Genomic DNA, 14,640 nt, shown 5'->3' with positions numbered 1-14,640 from the left:
GAAATGTGGAAGGTGAAAGTGAAGCAGCATCAATGTCTTATAGCAGACTTGATTTTTTTTATGTCCCAGAATTCCTAAGCTTTCCATAAAATCTGTTCATTGATCAAATTTAGAACACGGGAAAAAGGTAAATATATATTTAAACAATTTACGTATATGAAAGAAAGTAGAAGTAAATGCACATAAAAATCCAAAATCAACCATTCGGTTCTCAAAGAAAAGGCTACAAGACTATATATTTAGAAAAGAAGGAAAACATATACAACTAAAAATACTTCCATCTCATTTTCTGTAGAAGAAATACATGCTTTTTTAAGATATACTTTTTTTTTTTGCTGTTTACCATCAGTCAAATGAAACAATAGTCCCAGCAGAAACCTGAAAACCAAAGTTTCATAATCTGTTTTCTGTTTACCTGATCGACAGGTAAGGTTACGTAACAGAACAAAGAACTGCGCCCTCTTGTGGATTTATAGTGTACTCACGTCAGACAGCTGATAGAACTGTGAAATCCTGAAGTTTGCGTGGAATAAAATACTTAAAAATAGACCAAAGAAAGGAATAATACCAAAAGGCAAGAATTACAAACTTTTACTTCTTTTAACTGATAAAGTAAAGAAATGCATTTAGGTGAGTTTAGCTTACCTAATTTCAACCCATTAAGGAATCAAAATATCTTCGTATTTTGTTGACAACTAGATATTCAATGTGAAACCTATAAGTTTAATATTTTATAACCACATTTTTACAGAAACAACTGTTATGATCTGAGACATTCATGTTCTGCAGCCTCTTTTTTCAAGCACAAGAAAAAACAAACAGCTTTTTTCTTCTTTTTAAAATCTTTTATTGTGATGCTTGGGGGCATATCAATAAACATCACTGCATCCAAATGAACACAGCGGCACTGTTTCAACTCTGAAGGAAAGCGATGTCTTAAGACCATACAGATGACTTAAATATTTCCAAAGATCTCAAACACTTCACAAAAGGCACCGAAATCAGGCGCGACAGTTAAATCTTTAGCAGAATTCACAAATGTCTTCAAACACAAACGTTTCAACTGCAGTTAAGAACAGAGTGAACAGAGACTTAAGACAAAAAGCCCAATGTAAAAAGGAGTCTACCTAAATATCTACATCAAATTGGTGGGAAGTCATGCATACTTTTGGAAGTCATACGTTTGACAATACTTTCATTTTTGCATTCCTGAATTTTAATGTCAGCAATAAAACTAAGTGTTCAAAACATTTAATATTCCCAAAAACCAAAGGAAGGACCTGGCAGGCTCTATTGCATGTGTTTATGCAGACTGGATGGGCCTCTTTCTAGTGGACGAACATCTTGAAAGCAGATGTGCAGCATCTCTTCGGTAGGATGGAACCAGCACACAGATTCCTGCTGGATGAAACGCTGCTCCTACATGCATCTGCAAAGCTGAATCTGAACTGCAGATGGCGCTAGAATAACTGCTGATGTGCTACTGGTTTTGTCCGGCCCTCGGATGCAGACGGTAGGGTAGTTTTGGGGAAAGGATGATAGAGGCAAAATACTGGTGAAAAAAGTTACACATTAAATAAAGGGTGCAAAAGTAATTCATGAACTTTATCTTCTTAGGCAACGTTGGCCCCCTCGTCCTCCTCGCCGGGATCCTGGAACCCCCCTTCCTCAAACTCATTGTGTACGATGTATCCCTCGTCTTCATCCTCTCCCACTTCAAAACCCTCCATTTCTGCGTTCTCCTGCTCCATGTTCCCCTCCTCTTCTTCTGGTTCTTCTTTTACTGCAGCTGTAGCTGGTTCCACCTCCACCTCCTCCATCTCTTCTTTGACAGTCTCTACCTCAGGCACAGCTTCATCTTTGACCTCTGCCTGACCGGCTGCTGCCTCACTGGTCACCTCCGCCGCTTCGTTCGCCATCCCGTCCTCTGGATCCTGCTCGTCCTGGTTACCAACAAACGGGTTTTCCCCCTGAAAGAAAAAGACACATTTGCAGTTGATGCTTCACATTCCAGAAGTATCCATTCCATAGTGACAGACCAGATGGGATCGTCTACACACCTTGAGGTAACTCTCCAGCTTCTTGCCGATCAGTTTGTGGTTAAGAATGCTCCGAGCAACCGACAGACAACCTCGCTTGGACTGTTCCATCATTCCCTAAACAGGACAGTTCCAGATTGAACATTAACTGAAGAATCTGAAGCTTCAATGTTGTAGAAAGTCTTAGAATTCTTGAAAATGTAAAAGACTGAACAACAAATCACATTCCTACATACTAAAGAAATTAGTTTTATTGATTAAAAGGTAACACACAAAAAGTTATGTGCTCATCTGTAATAACTTTCCAAACATATTTTTCTAATTAGTTTGAGAGTGAATCCTTTGTTTGGTTTTCATATCTCTGATCTGAACAATCCATAACTCATTTTGGCAGAAATCAAAGGTTTGATCGGACATACCTTCCGGTTGTAGTTGTGGTCATGAGACTTCATGTGTTTCTGGATCAGGTGGGGCTGCATGGGAATGAAGACGTCACACGCGGAGCAGTGAGCTGCCTCCACCTTCCTCATGAAGTGCTCCATGCCCAATTCTGCATAAAGGGTTGGAAAGGCGGTCAGTATTTTTTCTTGGTATGGAAAAAAGTGCATAAGAACTGGACTGAGTGACCCCTCTCCCCTGGAGTACATGTGCTATGCTATTTTTCTTGCAATCAAAAGCCTTAATAAAAGGGGTGTGGACTTCCAACAAGCTCACTCCTGATGGGCGAGAGTGGTTTCCATAGAAATGTGGACTCAGACTCGGGCCAATCACAGCTTACTGACGATTTCAAGCTCCAACATGCCGACGCCCACATTGTGAAAAAATGGTGACTGAATTGACTCCATTTCCTTGGAGCCAGAATAAGTCATTTTCTGTGGGTGATGTCACACTCGCTCAGTCCAGTACTCATAAAGTGTCACGTGTTTGCTCTCACCCCTGGTCAAGTCCTGCTCTCTGTACATCTGGCAGATAGCAGCGCTGTGGTTTTCCATCTGGCTGACCCGCTCATCTGTTTTCTTAAACTTGTTTTTCAGGTACTCCTGAAGAAAAATAAGAAAAAAAAAAGTTTGAATTTAAAGCACGTTCTCCATACTACTATAATCTCCATTTCACTCATTTATAGGTTATATTCTTCTGCTTGAACAACTTAAAACCTTTAGAGTTCAAGAACTTTCTGGAGGCTTGAAATCTTATATCTGAAAAGCAGAATAATATGATTTTCTTGTGCTGTTTAGGAGTTTGGAAACACACATTTTAAAACTGTAGATATTACTATTCAACAACAAGTCAAATATTTTATTTAATAAAATATTGAAACTGTTATTTTCTTTATTGTTGTATTCTAATAAAACTGGTGGATTTACTGTGAAGAGTTGTGTTTACATGATTTATACAGCAGCTTTGTACATCTACAGATATACTAAAATAACTATAAATGAAATAATACAAACTGAGATTTAAAGTTTATTGTTGGTGCCATTTAAGATCATATTTTGCTAAATTCCATTAAAAAAAAAAACTTAGTATCATGTGTTGCTATGTATGATTTTTAATGTTTTGGATTTATAAAAAGGGAAAGTTACAAACTTAATTACTCATCCTTATTTCAAATCTTGTGAATAAAATTTGTTTAGTCTTTTATTCCTTTCAAATGTGAAAAAGAGGCTCCTTCACCTGTAAGAAGTCTGTGGTGGGCTTGGACAGCTGGCTGGAGAGGAACTTGAAGTGCTCCTTGTGAAAGCGGCTCTCAAGATGAACTTCCATATCGGCTTTGTAGAAGGAGCGAAATTTGCAAACGGAACATGCAAACATCACCCTATGAAAACACAAGAACACAAAGCAAAACGCTATTAGCATAAAAAAAACACCAAAAAAAAGAATTTGTTCAAGAAATTCAGAAGTTTTTAAAAGGGAAGAATATATTATATATATAAAAAAATCAATGAGGGCATTAGATATATTTGAAAGGTTTAGGGTCACCTCACCTCTCCAGGAATCCTCTCCTCTTCCTGGATTTGGGCTGCTTCTCCGGAGCTTGGGCTTGGCTCTGTTTTCCATGAGGCTTTGTCATTTCATCTTGTTTGGGAGCAGCTGAGCAGCACAAAAGCACATGCTAGGAACACAGTTGTTCCACAATCAATGGAGAGTGCATCATGAAACCTACCTGCATCTCCTCCATCAGTGGGCTGTGTGCCCTGGAAAAAAAAGAAACAAAACACGTAATAAATAAAAAAAACATCAGACAAATTTTTAGCTATAAAAAAAATCATTTTAAAATAACTCACATCAGTTTCCGTCTCTGCTTTGTCATCGGCTTTATCTGGTTCTTCTGCTAGAACAGACGACATGAACATCAGAACAGTGAAGACACGCCCCCATGACACTGCCGTGTTAATAACAGCACCTTGTGTCGTTTCCGTCCCCTCAACCTCTTTCTTGTTCATCTTGGACTCGGGCTCATCGCCTTCTGCCGGAGTCTTTCTCTTCTTCTGAAAGTCGCCCTGCGGTTTCGCCTGCTACAGTAAAGAAGTCATCAACTTTGCACCTCAAATGTTCAGAACTTCTCAGTTAAAAACAATACATTTATTATGTTCAAAAGTGAAACCTGGAGTGTGGAACTAAAGTCTTTGGCAGAAATTTCAGTGTTGTTCTGGGTTTGTCTCCAATAAACGCTTTTATTTAAATGTTACATATTTAACAGACATAATGATTACAGTATCAAATCGTTTGAACTACCATAAGCTGTCCAAGACTAGAGAAATGGGAAAATTAGGAGGAAATTTGAATAATTCAGCCGATACAGGATGGACTGGTTCAGCTTTAGTCAGAAAAACGGCACTTCCACGGTGATTTCAGCCCAAATAAATCGAGGGCTTAATGGAATTGGAGTGCAGAAGATTTTTTTTCTTAACGTATTTGGTTGGTTTTAAAGGCAAAAGGCACAAACAGGTAGTTTAGGCTGACCTGCCTGTAAAAAAAATAAATAAATAAAGGAGGGAATCAGAACGGGGAAATATTTGCTGCCCGGGGTCTGAGGTTTCATTTGGCTGGAGTTACTTACTTTGTTGAGGGGTCTCTTGCGGCCTCGTTGGCGGCCAGCCCTTGGGCCCCCTCCAAAATGCCTCCCAGGAAAGTCGTGAGGCCCTGCAGCAGAACCCTGGAAGCCCCCGCTCTCAGGGTACATGCGGTTGGACAGGAGGGATGGGAGCTTTCCTCTACCACCTCCTGGAGAGTAGCCGCCATGGGACTGAACACCGCTGCCACTTCCCCGCAAACCTCCACCTAATGGAGTGGGGTCAGACCTGCGGCCTCCAAAGCCTCCTCGACCCCCAGCACTTCCACCCCTTCTGGGGGAACGTCGGTTTGCTCCAACCCATCCTCCACCTCCAGAACCTCCTCCTTGGCCACTGGCGAAGGACTCCCTCATATTCTGTCGCATTTTGGCGACACCATAGCCAGAGGAAGGGCTGTCAAAGCCTCCTCCTGCTCCCCCCAGCCCCATTCCCCCTCCGAAGCTCGAGCCTCCTTGCTGATTCAACAGCATGCCGTCTCCACGGACATCCCCAAAACCAAAGCTACTGCCACCAGATCTGTAGAGATCTCGGGAGGGGAGGGCAGATGTGCGCGAGTCGAAGGACTCGTACTGGTCAAACCTGCGGGAGGGAGGGAGAGGGTTGACAGAGAAGAGCAAAGAGCAAGGGAGGGCAACCAGTTTGGGGTTTCTCCACCTGCAGATCTTTCTCTTCCATTCTTTTGCTTTCTTTAAGTTCCAGAGTTCATAACCACATGAGATTACAAACATCTGAGCTACAACAATGATCTGTTTGTAGTCTTTATGCAGCAATACAATGTTGTCCTCATCATTTACAGAAACACTTGCAGTCTTAGGAAAGGAATGCATGTAAATCAACTTCTAACGGTTGGCTGGGAAACGGTGAACAGACATGAACATGTCCCAGCACTCTCAGGACAGGAGGATTATGTGAAATAAACTGAACTCAGACTCAGTGGAAACACAGTGAAAAGGGGAATGATGCACAGTATGGACATTTCAGAAACAATAGCCTTCAATACACATTTTGGTTTTCTACCTGTGCACTCATCGCTCTTGAGCAACCTAAAGCCAACACAGGTTAGGTCACGTGGAGGATGAGACAAACAATGTGTGTAAACACAAATACAAGGCAAAATAAAAGCCATGTTTGAGGAGGACAGGTAGAGAGATGAACTGGGCTTCGAGTGCAGGAAAGGATGTCATTTTGTTTTATCAGTAAATGCGTTTCAAAATGCTTAAAGACCCACTCCAATAAAAATCGCATTTTTTTAACATGATCTTGTAGCATTTTTCTCATTGTAGAGGATCTATATGAACAAATTTACAATTAAAACTGCGTTTCTAAGTATTTAGAATTCAAATCACGTTGGACCAGAAAAACGGATGCTAGAAAAAGCTCAGACTAATAACCCAGCTACTAAAATGGGCGAGCCAAAGTTTCCTCTCCCCCTGCGAGCACCATGGCCCGCTCACTGTTAGGTGTGTGAGTCAATTGGAATTCTGGCTCAAAACTGTACAAATGGATCTATCCAATATTGCACGTCATTATTTTTGCACTGTTAGCTTGAGGCTATAAGCTCGCGCATGAGCGCACAAACAGACCTGTGTCAACAGGTCTGCCCACAACTGTATGTATATATAATGAGTTACTGCTGCTGATCATAAGATATTTCTTAAAACAATGACAAAGACTTTTTCATTTTGGCTAAAAACGTCATAAATCATAATTAAAAGATCACTGGGAAGAAGGGATAAAATATGGTTGGAGTGGGACTTTAAAACTACCAGGAAAAAGCTGTTAGAAACAGCAAAAAAAGCTGAGTTTTCTGAAATGCCAGATTAAAATACAGCCCATGAGCAAGGCTTCTGTTTCAGTCTTTAGAGAAATTGATTAATATTTGTCCTGACAGTAACTTAATTTGCCACTTTAAATCAACTGTAGGATACTCGGTCCAGGTGACAGTCTTCTGATATTCCAATAAATGCGATACAACCACACAATCCAAATAAAGGACAAGAACTATCTGATGGTCTTTGATAATGGTTTGCAGTTTCCTTTAGTCACCCGACTTATTAAAAGTGGAGTAAAGACCAATTGTTCTGATACGGTTTTACTAAACTTTAACTAAGACAAAGGGAATGTTCAATAGTACGGGTGTGGGACAGTGGTATCTGATGGAGATGGAATGAAGAAGATAAAGGAGGGAAATTACCCGTCTCCTCTGGGCCCCTTAAATCCTCCTTCGAACTGACTGAGCATGTCCAGGCGATGGTTAATCTTGGCAATAACTGCATCCGCGTGTGTGCCTCCAGATGAAAGCGGAGATCCACCGGAGATCCCTCGTTTCATGTGGCTGCCTCCTCCAAAGCTTCCAGAGCCAGACATGGAGTCCTTATAGCCTCCACCATATGATTCAAAGCCACCAGAACCTTTCAAAAATAAAATTAACACATCAAAAAACGATCTTATTGCTAAGATCATCAGAGATGGTTACATAGACACTGCTAAATACAGCAAAATCATAATTATAAGATCACTAAGAATTCTTTTTAAATAGATCAAAAGATAATTTGGTGCATGTTGTAGCAATTAATGTTTTCTTTGTTTCTAGAAAACTCAACTGCGCAATAGCTTGACCCACAGGGAAATTGAAACACGTTTTTAGAAATTATGTTACTTTCGTCTTCTTCAACATCTCAGGATCTGAGACCCGTTTAACTGTTTGGTGCAAATTTAAATAAATTGACATTTTTCTTACCTCTGTTGCCTGAACCTCCACTTCCCCAGCTGGAGTAACCTGTAAACGAAATGATAAAGAGATCAAAAGACGGTAGGTAATGATTCACAGGTACAAATAATGTAACTGAAACGAATATCAAACACACACCTTTAATCACTCAATCAAGTATTACTTATTAGTACTGCTAACACACCTTGAACTTAAACGTGTAAGTCTGGCGAGTTCTACCTGACTTACTCCTTACATTCTGGGCTAGCTATCTGCAATACTTAGGCTTTCACAGAGAATTATAAACCCATAAGGTTCATATTAAACCGGCAGGATGAAACCACCGATACACCAGTCAACATTTTCTTAATTTTTCTGTTTTAGCATTTTTAAATCCACTAACTTCCGCAGAAAATGAACAGCAGCACAATGGGCTAAGCGCGTTAGCATCTTAGCACCACCATGGCGGAGGAGCTATCTTTACGCCACTGCGAGTTTAAGGCCTTTTCACCTTACGGAAAAATACTATAAATAAGAACAGTAATGTATGATAAAGAAGAAGAAAATCCAAATAAAAATTTAGAAAGCCACCCAATAATGCTATTTAACGTGCTTGCATCAAGCTAAAGTCGGCAGGAATGTTAGCCAACAGGGTTGCTAGCTTAGCTTTAAGCTAACGCAATGCGGTAACATTTTCATTTAAACGTCTGTAAAACGGTATATGAGCAAAATATGCATCGATAAACAGAGTACACTTACTAGAACCGTAACCTCTGCCATCCATTGCACCCTCGTATCCGTTTAGGCAAATACAATGAAGAAAGAGGAACGAAAAGGAAGACGGGATGTCTTCCCAAGTGAGGATTTCAGCGTACTGTTCTGCAGCAGCAGGCTGCGCTGTTACGTGATCAACTCCAGCTGCTTACGTACTTCCCAGGAAGAACACGGTTAGTCTGGAATTTCGACCATTCGTTTTACGATTTAAACTTTTGGATCTTTTCAATCGTGAAATCTAACATTACAGTATTTCTTTCGGTGTTGCTCCCAGATGATAAGTGATCTTTAACAAGTAGTTAATATTCAAAGCTGTAGTGAAAAACTTAACTACTGACAAATTTAGGTCTGTTAATCATTTATCGTAGTTTATAGCATGTTTGTTTCTAAAAAAAAAACTTTTTGAAGCACTCAAAATATTTAGGGAGAAGGGGAATCTGTGGAAAAGAACGGATGTAGAACGCGGAGGTAAATAAAGGAATTAAGTTTACTAGGCTAGGCAGATAGAACTGGTTGTCATCAGCATAGCAGTAAAACTAAAGGCTAAATTTGCAGACAATATTACCAAGAAGGAGAATATAAATAGGAGAACCCCCAGTACAGATCCCTGAGGCACACCTTTAGTAATGGGGCTGGGCTGGAAGCAGAGGGCTTGAGGGATGAGTGAAACTAGAAACAGGGATTTTGCCACAAAAACGTGTTTAAAACACCAAAAACATTGTCTTTAAACAGAAATCGCATATTCTTTATTCAATATACTGAATGTTTAAACCAGACTTGGTTACCTAAATAAATGTCTTAAGAAGAACTGATTTTTAAAAGTAGGAGAGCATGATCACTCACAGGTATGAATAACATTACAGTAAACACAACACATTTTAATGTAGTAGCATGCTATTTTACTTTTAGTTTCAACAATAATGTAAATAAAAATAATGTATGTATGTTTTATAATGAATTGCTTGGTCTTCTGCATGCAAGCCCTTCAAAATAAAGGAAACAGAGGTTACTTCAGATTATACTGGTTCAAAAGTGGCTAAAATGAGTGATGCAATAAAAGCATGAACGTTATGATTCCTCCCTGGAGCGGGACAGAGGGGGCTGGATCTCCTGCTTGCTCCCCCTCTCCTCACTCCCTCCCTCCTGATGGGGAGAGCGTCGTTCCTCCTCTCAGCTGCTCCGAGCTCAGATGACCAGCGTTGCAACTGAGCGATGCACCTCCGACACAGACTTTGCTCTTTTTTTGAGGACAGATTTTCCAGCATGGAAATCTACACATTTATCTGACAGATATTCTTTCCCTGTATCTGAGCTCTGCATCAAAGTCATTTGAAAGCTAGAACTATTTTTAGGACAAGATTTTTTATAAAAATCGCTCAACAAAAGCACAACTACTTGCTATAGTAATTTGTGTTGCCAAGAGTCACAGATTTTTTTTTTTTTTACTGATGGAATCTTTTTTGGAGCAGAGGAAGATGACTGGAAGATGATTTAAGGCTCGCAGGACCTTTTATTTGCGCTCAAAGTACCGACAGCATCCTCAGATACATATAAGACAGGAAGACATTCTCAAGATCCATAGGCTGCGAGGTAAGTCTCAACCTCTGTTATGGAGATACATGTACAATAAGCAAATTAAAAAGTAAAAATCCTAAGGAAAATGTGGTCTGGTTAAGGTTATAAATGAAAATAATTTTAATAGAAAAATAAAGAATCATCACTCACTCTTTTGGGAAGGTTTAAGTGTTATCAACGTCATACTAAGACAGATTATATTAGCTGTTGTCAATAAGGTAAATTCTTGAGTAAAAGACAAGAACCTGCTAAAACAGTTATCTATCAAGACTTCTATTCATTTGAATCTGTCAACATGGTAAAATGGCTTAAAAGTGCTTCATGTATGGCCTTTTTTTTAAATGAAGAGAATGTCAATAAAAACAAACAAACGTATTTTTCGGACTATAAGTCGCACCGGAGTATAAGTCGCAGGGGCCAAAAAATGCACAATGAAGAAGAAAAAACCATACATAAGTCGCACTGGAGTATAAGTCGCATTTTTTTCAAGTAATTTATTTTACAAACTAGTTGAAAAAAACAATATTACATCATCCTGGAAGGTAAGTTATAACATTCATAAGTGAATAGAAAACACATATTCACATATTAGCGTCATGAAAAAAACGAAAAGGTGTAGCATTTATATAACATAACAGTTTTATTTAACTATAGCCTCAAGAACTCATCAACTTTGTATCTTTACTGTAATTAATTACACGCAATCTCACTCCATATCACTAAATCTGTTAAATTCTTCGTCCTCTGTGTCACGTCTGAATAACTAAAGTAAATAAAGTAATTGCATAGATCACCATAAGAGGGCACTCTAGACTTACGGTCCATATCTCATCATTAAAAATTCGTATATAAGTCGCACTGGAGTATAAGTCGCAGGGACATTCAATCTATGAAAAAAACCGCGACTTATAGTCCGGAAAATACGGTAGTTATTTAAAGACCCACTCAGATCATGTTTTGGGTGTTTTTAACACAATCTTGTGGCATTTTTCTCATGATGGAGGACATATAGAGAAAATTTTAATTAAAAATGCATTTCTCAGTTTTTCTTTACCCTAATCAGTGAATAAGGAGCAGACAAAAAAAAAACACATTTTGAAAAAGTTTGTTTTTGTAACATTCAAACTGCTCAGCTCTATTCTGATATATCCACTTGAAGATGACTAGATCCATGTGCGTCTTTGTTTTCCTCGTCTGAGGTGGACTCTGGATCAAAATTGTACAGCTGGATATCTCTGATATTGCTCGTCATTTTTTTTTTTTTTTGCACCAGTAATGTTAGGTTAGTGGTTGTGAGGGATTGTAACCCTGCAGGAGAGTTTAAACAGATGGGTGACGGGAAGTGGGGCGGCTTCCTCTACGCCATCAGTCCTGTCCACAACTCAGAGGTGAATGTATAATGACCTAATACCTATCTGGAGACACTATGTCCCGGAAAACAATACAGGTTTTATGATTTTGATTAAAAACAGCATGATTATAATTAAAAGACCACTAGAAACTGTTATAGATCAAAAGATGATTGGAGTGACGTGTTATGTGGATTTCTATGACTTTGCCTTAGAAAGGCAAGGGTCTCGTCTTCTACTCCAAAAATAAAAAGTTAAAAATATTGTATTGTATGTATGTTTAATGTTCCAACTTGATCATAAAGAAATCTTGCAGTGAAATGTGGAGCTGGGATGGCTTAATGTGGAAGCTGATGGATATAGATATATAGATACATAGTGTCATCTGGGGAGTAGATCTTTGCTTTCTGTCATCATTTTTATGCTTTAATAAGATAAACGTACTTTATAGTAATTTGAAGTATAATGTTCTCTAGTTCATCAAGGGAGATACATTCCATAAATGTCCACAAAGTAGGATAGAAGTTTTAAGACCGTAAAACTACTTTAAAATAGACTTTTATTGGACAGATATGAAAAGTTTCACACTTTTTTTTCTTTTTTAAATGTTCAAAGTTCAGACTTTAATACAAAAAATAAGTCCAGTCTCAAAAAATTAAAACAAAGATCTGAATGCAATCCAAGATTTATGTTACTCTGGCAAGTTGCACAAATCTGTACTAGACACAAGACAGAGAAGATTGATTGACAAGGTCAACAGCCAATCAGGATGCAGAACACAGAGTGCCAAAGAGAGAGAGAAAAAAGGCATGGAAACTGCCCTGGATATATCAGACAAACAGCGAGATCGCGAAAGGTGAACTTTATTGTAGCTAGGTAACACTGTATCTTTTTTACAATAAAGGTGGTCTGAATGTCAAAATTGCATATGCTGTGGGAGCAGGGCTTTGAACATCCATATCTTGATTCCAAAGCATACTAATACTAGGCAGCAGTGGATGCACTTTATTAATTTATTTTTTCACAGATATAATATTTTCCGTTTTGCTCTATCTTCTTGTTTGCTAGAGTTTACACAAAGCTGTTTCTTAAACAAAAAATCCCTTCAGTGGCCAGGAGCCTGCTGAAAAAGTAGTTTGCCTGCATTTGTCACATCTCTAGCACTGTTCTCTGTGTGATGAAAAAAGAGTTTTTATGAGAAAAAGGCTTCAATTAGAGACTCTTCTTTGTATTCAAGAAGAATGTAAATACCTAAATGTTGCTGTAAATTTAAGCAGACTTTTAAACAGCAAGATAGGGTGAATTTTTTGAGGGAAAACATTATCTATTCCTCATTTTCAGTTATATAGATACATTTCTATTTTCAACAGTTGAGTTGGGATTCAGAGTTTCCTGAAGTACACAGCTTTACATAGACCTTTTCTCCTTCAAAACAGGACTCCAGTGTACGTGTTGGAGACAAGTTGCATCATGCTGATGTCCAAAGGTTGGCCTAAATGTCTTGGTTAGATTTTAGAATATTTTGGAAGCTAAGCACGTTCCTCTGATGCGTCAGTCTTGCATCTTCCTTCTGCCTAGACTGCTGTCTGTTATACAGAGAGACTGCTCAATACATATGGGATCTGTCTGTGCAAAGAAGTCACAATTAACAACAATAAAAAGTCCCCAAAGAATATAGGAAGAAAAAACAAATATATGTATAAAAAATAAGTAACTGGCAGACAGGAGATGAGAAATAAAAACACAAGATTAAGAGAAATTGGAATTCGAGAAAATAGATAGTACAAGTAAAAAAAAAAAACCTAAAAAATATAAAACTAGAAGAAAAAAGATCTAAAATATTACAAAATTAAGGATGAGAAATTAATTAAAAATACCTTTATATGATAACAGAAAAGCAAAAGATAACAAAAAGTTAAATCATCTATAAAAAGACTTGTAAAAAAGATTAATAGGGTAAAAATACATTTTAAAAAGCAGTAAAATTTGGGAATCATTAAAGAATCATAGAAAACAAGTTGAACTGAACACTTTATCAATAAAGAGAAAAATGTTTAAAAAGCAGCAAAAAATGGGAGATCAGAAGGCTGAATTCAAGTTCTTCCGCCCCCCTCCAATTGTGGGGCATTTGGAGGGGTAGGGGTGTCTGAAATTGTTTTTTTAGGGGTGGCCATAGGGGTGGAGGCCTCGTATTCCTCCACCACGAAGGTTTTGTGCTGTGGAGGAGAAACACATTTCTTCACAAAGGTATGCTCTGAACCATATACATTTTGCATTTAAATGTAAGTTATGACTTTTTGCTTTAGCGGGAATTTTTAAAGTTATAAAACCAACGCTCATACTGACCAGTGAGTAATGATGACATCATTGAGGGGTAGTGTCGTCTGAATTTTGAGTCACTATTTTTCCATAACTCTCCATTTGGAGAGCTAAATGTAGGGGTAGGGGAATAATTCTAGATTGCTCAATATAAAAAAAGAAATATGTCAAAAGGTCAAGTATTTAATTAATTCGTGAAAGAAATAAACAGTCAACTAATTTGGTGATTACAAAAAACAATACTATTTCCATCATTGTATGCCCCTCTAGTGTACATTCCAGAAACGGACGCCTTTAAAATAAGTCACTTCTCACTTCATTCAAAAAATTGTTGTTACTAGGACATTTTTTCCTCAAACTAAAATTATTTTGCTTTCGAAAAACTTTCTTGATAAGATTTTGTTTCTTGTAGGACACAAAATAAAACAGTTTTTTCTTTCTTAGGATTCTGTTTTTGCTGTGTACCTAACCCAGGGGTCGGCAACCCAAAGAGTTAAAAGAGCCACTTTGGACCAATACAACAAAAAGCAAATGTGTCTGGAGCCGCATAAATTGAAACGACTTATAACAGTCTTACACTATAAGGAACACATGGAGAATGTGTCGAATAAACGATTATTTCTCCCGCTGCGTGTCCTAGTGTCATTTAAGCTTTATTTTTGGCCTCATGTCAATTGGTGAGACATCGCAGTGTCAAACAAGCTGACCATAACTGAGTAGCCTCATAATGAACATTTGAGCTTTTATTTTGACATCCCTCAATGACACAACGAGAGGGGGTCCTGATCAGTCTCTCCCTC

The 14,640-nt window shown here is 38.3% G+C and overlaps 2 protein-coding genes across 6 annotated transcripts in view; one reads left to right on the top strand and one right to left on the bottom strand.

Annotated features, from left to right (window-relative positions):
* Nucleotides 1–823: 823 nt before the first annotated feature.
* Nucleotides 824–8,781, bottom strand: akap8l (A kinase (PRKA) anchor protein 8-like). 4 transcript variants are annotated; one of them, XM_024259228.2, is made up of 13 exons: nucleotides 8,583–8,781; nucleotides 7,854–7,892; nucleotides 7,308–7,524; nucleotides 5,101–5,692; nucleotides 4,444–4,552; nucleotides 4,325–4,371; nucleotides 4,204–4,234; nucleotides 4,025–4,130; nucleotides 3,714–3,855; nucleotides 2,974–3,079; nucleotides 2,459–2,589; nucleotides 2,061–2,156; nucleotides 824–1,970 (listed from the first exon to the last, which is right to left on the bottom strand). In XM_024259228.2, exons 1-13 carry the CDS (start codon nucleotides 8,605–8,607, stop codon nucleotides 1,614–1,616), a joined length of 1,998 nt encoding a protein of 665 aa, XP_024114996.1. In that variant the 5' UTR covers nucleotides 8,608–8,781; the 3' UTR covers nucleotides 824–1,613. The 4 variants fall into 4 exon arrangements, with proteins under 4 accessions (XP_024114996.1, XP_024114997.1, XP_024114994.1 ...); XM_024259229.2 differs by having other exon boundaries at nucleotides 4,325–4,368; nucleotides 8,583–8,777; XM_024259226.2 differs by having other exon boundaries at nucleotides 4,444–4,555; nucleotides 8,583–8,775.
* The window catches only part of LOC112137116 (zinc finger protein GLIS2), a 26,970-nt gene continuing 20,980 nt past the window's right edge, over nucleotides 8,651–14,640 (top strand). The window contains exon 1 of one of the 2 annotated variants that reach the window (XM_024259268.1): nucleotides 8,651–8,770. The gene's annotated coding sequence lies outside the window, so the exon portion shown is untranslated. Of the gene's footprint in view, nucleotides 8,771–9,473; nucleotides 10,188–14,640 lie in introns of those variants that run through there. The other variant, XM_024259267.2, reaches the window with a different exon arrangement.

This window comes from Oryzias melastigma, linkage group LG1 (assembly GCF_002922805.2).
Source record: "Oryzias melastigma strain HK-1 linkage group LG1, ASM292280v2, whole genome shotgun sequence".
Taxonomy (NCBI): Eukaryota; Metazoa; Chordata; class Actinopteri; order Beloniformes; family Adrianichthyidae; genus Oryzias; species Oryzias melastigma.
The sequence above is the reverse complement of the archived record's forward strand: the minus strand, read 5'-3'. Positions and strand labels throughout refer to the sequence as shown.

Coding starts and splice junctions, on each gene's coding strand:
- akap8l (XM_024259226.2), bottom strand. CDS start 8,607: ATGGATGGCAGAGGTTACGGTTCTA. Junction 5,693..7,307: donor AAGGGGCCCAGAGGAGACGG/GTAATTTCCCTC, acceptor TCCCTCCCGCAG/GTTTGACCAGTACGAGTCCT. Junction 2,157..2,458: donor ACCACAACTACAACCGGAAG/GTATGTCCGATC, acceptor TGTCCTGTTTAG/GGAATGATGGAACAGTCCAA.